The sequence below is a fragment of the Limulus polyphemus genome, unplaced genomic scaffold (assembly GCF_000517525.1).
Source record: "Limulus polyphemus unplaced genomic scaffold, Limulus_polyphemus-2.1.2 Scaffold3455, whole genome shotgun sequence".
Classification (NCBI taxonomy): Eukaryota; Metazoa; Arthropoda; class Merostomata; order Xiphosura; family Limulidae; genus Limulus; species Limulus polyphemus.
In genome coordinates this window covers 53,890-61,091 of record NW_013669065.1, presented here as the reverse complement: position 1 = coordinate 61,091, position 7,202 = coordinate 53,890, and the positions used below count along the sequence as shown (strand labels likewise).

General features: G+C 30.4%; 1 protein-coding gene across 2 annotated transcripts in view; it reads right to left on the bottom strand.

The window, feature by feature from the left end:
- The window catches only part of LOC106469379 (protein arginine N-methyltransferase 9-like), a 10,535-nt gene extending 3,333 nt beyond the window's left edge, over nucleotides 1-7,202 (bottom strand). For both annotated transcript variants that reach the window (XM_022397886.1, XM_022397887.1), the window contains exons 1-3: nucleotides 6,978-7,202; nucleotides 5,418-5,654; nucleotides 3,579-3,744 (exon numbers count right to left, since the gene is read on the bottom strand). In XM_022397886.1, the coding sequence (XP_022253594.1) occupies nucleotides 3,579-3,744; nucleotides 5,418-5,654; nucleotides 6,978-7,144 (570 nt within the window). In that variant the 5' untranslated portion in view covers nucleotides 7,145-7,202. The remainder of the gene's footprint in view (nucleotides 1-3,578; nucleotides 3,745-5,417; nucleotides 5,655-6,977) is intronic.

The window sequence follows — 7,202 nt, the reverse complement described above, 5'->3', positions numbered from 1 at the left end:
TGTTCATTATAAACTAGGGACACTCCTGTACAAGTAAGTTAGTAACCTTAGAAAGTGGGTAATGAACTGATCTGAATGTGATGACCACTTTCTAAGGTTACTAACTTACTTGTACAGGAGTGTCCCTAGTTTATAATGAACACCATTGGAATACCACAGCTTTATCTTGTTAATATGGTCTGCACAAGAATACAGTCGTGTTTTAATACTGTAAATTGTGATTGATTGTCATCCAACCAATCAGAAAGTGCAACATAAATATAGATCATATAAAAGTACAGGTAGTCATACTATGCCCAGTAGTATTATGTATCCAGTCATGGATCCTAGGACTACCAAAATACCACATGGTAAGAATATGGAAATTAATTTTACTTGTGGAGGACACTCCATGCAAAAAATTGTAGCAAGACACTATGTTTTAGTAAAAGGTGCACGTAAGACTCTGAGGAGGTTAAGGTGAACTGGTACGGTTAGTAGAAGAAGTAGTCCACATGGAAAACTCTCTAAGAGTGTTTTACAGTATCTCTGGGTGTGTTATTTACAAGACATATGACGGTTGAGTACAGGTCGTGCCAATGTTACCTCGAAAACAGTAAAATAATGGTCACATAGCTGCTCGAAAATTTCTTCAGAGAAGAGGTAACTAAACCAAAAATTTGAAATAGCACCAGACCACAAACAATGGATTAAACAAATCTGGAGACAAATGTTCTTTCTAGATAAAGTCAAGTTCAAACTGTTCAACAACAAATAACAGCACAATCGTACCTTGACATACTGAATGGCAGCATTCAAATAAGGTGTAATGTAGTAAAGCAAAGAGCTCACATACAGAGTACTAGTGTAAAACATATAGGCCTTTTTTGTATTTTCCCTGGTAAGGTTTCGTACTATTAATAAATTCATCACCTTGTTGTTATTCTTCTTGTATGTGTATCGTTTGTATTTCAATAATTATCTCCGTTACTTTATACGTATCAAAGCATTATTTTAGTTACTTTCTGAAATCACATACATAACACTGTTGAAAGTCAACTAATAAATTACCTAAGAATTCCAGTTCCTGCACCAACGTCAAGCACATTACTATAGCCTGCTTTAACTGCTTCACATATAGCCATAGCAAAAGCTTCGTTTCTCTTCCTGTCGTTTAACATCAAAAAATGCCAGCGCTGCAAAAGTTCAGTCTTCAAGTTTTCAAGGCTCAGTCTTGCCAACGTATAGCCAGGTTTGAGAGTCCAAGCTTTCTGAAAACAGCACGCTGCTTTAAAGGTGTAACCAGATCTGTAAATCAATCAATTACAAACTCGTTTAGGATACCAGTAAGTTACACAAATTGTACTGGACCATATTATCTTTTCTTTCTGCCCATCATAACACTCAGTATAATAAATAAACTTAGTACTCTGAAAATTGTTTAATCTAGAAGTCTAAGTTCAAGGGAGGTCCACTTCAATCTACATTTTGATCAATGTGTGTTATTGGATTATACTAGTTAAGGATAATTTCACTCCTCATCAGTAACCCTCAACACAAATCAACCAAAGACAGAAATGCTGGATCTATTTCATAGTGAAAAGTATCAAACATACTGTTGGTGTGAACGTGCTTTGTAGTCACTATGAGAAAATCCTATACACTGGATAGGTGAAGTGAAGAAAAAGTGTCCTCGGCCACTATTGTAACCCAATAACACATGTTGATCAAAATGAACTGGACGTCCCTTGAACTTAGACTTTGAGATTAAACAATTTTTCAGAATACTAAGTTTATTTATTATATATGGCTATATAATGTGAAGAACTGAATAGTGGACAATGATACTTTTTCTTCACCTCACCTATCCAGTGTATAGGATTTTCTCATAGCGACTACAAAGCACTACTTGTACAGGAGTGTCCCTAGTTTATAATGAACATCATCACATTCAGATCAGTTCATTATATTTTATCTTTTATACTCTCAAAGCTGTGGTATTTTGTCTTTTATACTCTCAAAGCTGTGGTATTTTATCTTTTATACTCTCAAAGCTGTGGTATTCTCGTGGTATTTTAAGAAGATAAAATACCACGAGAATACCACAGCTTTGAGAGTATAAAAGATAAAATACCACGAGAATACCACAGCTTTGAGAGTATAAAAGAATACTCTCAAAACTGTGGTATTTTATCTTTTATACTCTCAAAGCTGTGGTATTTTATCTTTTATACTCTCAAAGCTGTGGTATTTTATCTTCTATACTCTCAAGGTAGACCAATGAGTACAATAATATATTACAAGGTAGACCAATGAGTACAATAATACCTTACAAGGTAGACCAATGAGTACAATAATACCTTACAAGGTAGACCAATGAGTACAATAATACCTTACAAGGTAGACTAATGAGTACAATAATACCTTACAAGGTACACCAATGACTACAATAATAACTCAGTAAATTATCAACCAACCTGGTTTTCTGCAATATGTTATAAAATTTCCTAAAGCTTTTTATTTAAGATTAAGAGAAATTTAAGTTTAATTAAAGATCATTATACCTCATTAAGTAACTATACAATATCAGAAGAAAAAAAAAATCTTTATTTTTGTATAAGGTGATAACAGACATCAACTTACAAGAATTCATTCATTTGTCATCAAGTGATAACACGTTAACTAAAGAAAGTTTAATAAGATCATTTTAAAGTGATATCATGTTAACTAAAGACAGTTTAATAAGATTATTTTAAAGTGATATCATGTTAACTAAAGGCAGTTTAATAAGATCATTTTAAAGTGATATCATGTTAACTAAAGAAAGTCTAATAAGATCATTTTAAAGTGATATCATGTTAACTAAAGACAGTTTAATAAGATTATTTTAAAATGATATCATGTTAACTAAAGATAGTTTAATAAGATTATTTTAAAGTGATATCATGTTAACTAAAGACAGTTTAATAAGATCATTTTAAAGTGATATCACGTTAACTAGACAGTTTAATAAGATCATTTTAAAGTGATATCATGTTAACTAAAGACAGTTTAATAAGATCATTTTAAAGTGATATCATGTTAACTAAAGACAGTTTAATAAGATCATTTTAAAGTGATATCACGTTAACTAAAGACAGTTTTATAAGATCATTTTAAAGTGATATCATGTTAACTAAAGACAGTTTAATAAGATCATTTTAAAGTGATATCATGTTAACTAAAGACAGTTTAATAAGATCATTTTAAAGTGATATCACGTTAACTAAAGACAGTTTAATAAGATCATTTTAAAGTAATATCAGGTTAACTAAAAACAGTTTAATAAGATTATTTTAAAATCATAAATAATAAGTTATCTTTATAGATCAGAACTAAAAACATATACCTAGTAATGAGCATAGCCAATTAGATATAATATTCTTGTTCAAATTAAATTACTTATAAATATTATAGTGAATTGGATACACTCGATGGTATCTCATGACAATTATGTACATAAAGTCTCAACCACTTCTATCTAATTTAAAACATACTGCACAATTCTTCAATTTATTTTTTGTTTCATGACAAAATGGAATATCCATTGAGTTACTTACTGTTGGATTGTTGAAATCCACTTCAATGACTTGAAATGGATTACTTAAGTACTGGAATCCCCCGCGAACAGTGTTTAATCTTTCAGAATCATAAGGTTCTTCCTTATTCTTCTTTCGAGTAAAGATTTTATGAACATCAACTGGCCCCAGAGATTCTACGTTGCTGCTAAGTTCAAATACAAACACTGTTTTAACTATTACGAGTAAGTAATATGTACAGTGTATCTAACTGAAAATCTTAGTGACTTGCACTACTTATGAAAACAGATTAATTATTTTTTTTCTTGGAAACACCCTATTACATTGATCATAAAAATCTTAACATATAAACTGTATATGTAATAAGTTTATAACATATGTGTTTTAAAATATTTAAATTAATAATTTAAGATTAACTAAAGTTTATTTATTCAATACAAACTGATATACATTGAACATGTTCATAAAAAATTTCAGAAACGAAATAAGTTCCGATCTCCAGTTAGAAAATATACAAAAAGAAAACGAAAAACTACTTTTTATACAGGTAAGTATTAGTTAAACAATGTCTCTTTCTGGATCACAGGTGTGTCAATAATTTCCTTTAATCTGTCTTTCTTAAAAGAAAAATACTTAACGAAACTTAAGACAAATTTACCAAATAGCATCTAGTTTAAGCTTTAAAAAAATCATAAAATTTAATTGAGTTTTTCTATCATTTTTTTACATCATTGTAAAATTTCTAAATTGTGTTGAGAGACATTGTCTTACAATAAATACTTCCTTTTCTATAGTTCTAGAATTATAATTTGTTTTATTTTGATCAGAATATTCTATATTATTTATATGTTCAGTATATTTATTTTAACAACTGCAGAAGTCACCATTACTGGCTATAATTTGTAAAAACCAATAATTGTGAAAAACTGATAAATATTTATCTGTGACCTGTCATTATGGCCTCAGGTCCGAATAGGTAACATTATTTTTTGGTCAAATATCAAGTTATATCTAATAAATATAATTTCTTTTACTTACCTATGTAGGTGAGTATGATCAACTTAAAAATGATATTCAACAAATAAGAATTTGAGTCATCACAATATTTTACCGTCACCTACAATATACTCTAAACCTAACTAGGCTTACCTAATGCCTTTTCACTAAAAAAAAATTCTGTAGCTTTCAAACAAGTATAATTAAACACAAAACCATTTTTGGGAATGGGAAAAATGTCTAAATAATCTAATAAAAAAAAAATAGCCTATATATGTGTGCTCCAAAGTCTTCTAAACTTCACACTAAATTATTTAATTCTTTTTTACGGCACCTACGTCTAATCACTTTCCTACAAACCCAAAAGTTTACTTCTCAACCACTGTATTCACTCTACATTGACATAAATAGCTTATAATCTGCTATAACTGCTATAACCAATGGTGTTTAAACCTTGCCATTAGCTATTTTCAAAGAAAGCGTCATTAGTAGGAGTTATATCATATGCTATGAGGTCATAATGGTTGGTAATGGAAGCCTGTATTAATAATAATGCTTTGGGCTAGGCAAAGAAATTCTAAAAAAATCAATAAGTGCATCGTTTACTTAAAAACCTCCTCAGAGCTATGAAGAAATGTAACTTAGATTTTGTTTTTAATTTATATTTGCACAATACAGTAAATAAATGTTACAAAATGCCAAAATATCAGTTATAAAATATTTGTGGGTAAAATAATTTTTAAAACAGAGTTAGAATTATTTAATTTGAAAATTTTATACTTAAGTGTACACTGCTCACTGGTTCAGATAGGGTTAAGTATCTCACACAATTTTCAAGAAAACTCCCCCAAAATAAGTCTTCACCTATTCTTTCTAATCCACTCGCACTCAACCAGTGCAGCCCAAACTTTAGCTTTAGATGGAATCACAAAACCTAGCTGTGAGAAGTCATCTTTGGATAAGGAAGAAGTAGTCTGCTCTGTTTCGTCAGTTGAAACTTTGGGTGACAAAAGCAAGTTTTGCCAAGCATGCTGAAGAGTAAGAAGAATACGTTCTCCAAACAGTCCAGCATCAAACGTTTCCGTTACAAGCAGAGACACCCTGAAGATAAATAAGAAACATTATGCATTCTCTAAATGGTGAGTATTGCCAAGTACTTAATCAACAACAGAATAAGCTCTCTCAACGGTAAGCATGCACCAGTTCTTTACATGAAGAATATTCGTTAAAAGAATAATTAAGAGTTCCCCAAACACTGACTGTTTCTATTAGAAGTTAAACATTAAAGTCAAGAAAGTTCCATAGAGGAATTAAATACTTGGCCATTTGATGTACTACTGAAATAGCAAAAAAAGTTACAATTTATTACAAATCAAACTGAATCATTCGCTTGTATAAACTACAATCTTTGAAGACACTAAATGAAATATATCATCATCATTGAATTACTCAAACGATCATCTGATTTTAGTACTAACTTAGATACTTTATTCCAAGACCGATCAGGAAGATGACGTAATTCAACGTCAAAACATTTAAAGTGTTTGTTTTAATGTGATCTTAGATGAAAGTTTTTAATTGTGTATTAAAAATGTTGATTGTTCGAGTATTTTAATTATATTTACTGAAATACCTTAAATTTTAACCTTTTAGTAATATCCTCATAATAATTTACTGGTAGTTGGTAATTTAAAATCACATAATCCATCATATTTGGAGCTAATCTAAAATCATTTCTATCTATGATTTAAAACCAATTACTAGAATTTTTGGATCTAATGTAATATAATTTCTATGTTTGATTTAAAGCTGATTACACACCATCTTTGGATCTAAATAAACGTCATCTCTATGTTTGATTTAAAGCTGATTACACACCATCTTCAGATCTAAACTAATATCATCTCTATGTTTGATTTAAAGCTGATTACACACCATCTTCAGATCTAAACTAACTATCATCTGATTATACACCATCTTTGGATCAAAATAAATGTCATCTCCATGTTTGATTTAAAGCTGATTACACACCATCTTCAGATCTAAACTAACATCATCTCCATGTTTGATTTAAAGCTGATTATACACCATCTTTGGATCTAAACTAACATCATCTTTATGTTTGATTTAAAGCTGATTACACACCATCTTCAGATCTAAACTAACATCATCTCTATGTTTGATTTAAAGCTGATTACACACCATCTTCAGATCTAAACTAACATCATCTCTATGTTTGAGTTAAAGCTGATTACCCACCATCTTCAGATCTAAACTAACATCATCTCTATGTTTGATTTAAAGCTGATTATCCACCATCTTCAGATCTAAACTAACATCATCTCTATGTTTGATTTAAAGCTGATTACACACCATCTTCAGATCTAAACTAACATCATCTCTATGTTTGATTTAAAGCCAAACCTCTCAGGAAGATCTTTAGGAATTAACATTTCTGTGGAATGTTTGTTGATGACCTTCACTCTTTTGTCCATGTGGTTAGCCTTCAGCACATCTGCAGCTGTTACACAAAGAGCTTCTGACATTTCGCAGGCAATGACCTGGTCAGCTCCAGCTTTAACAGCAAACATGCTACAAGGAGAAGTATGGGAAACATTATGGTTAAAACTTACAAACAGTGTTATATGT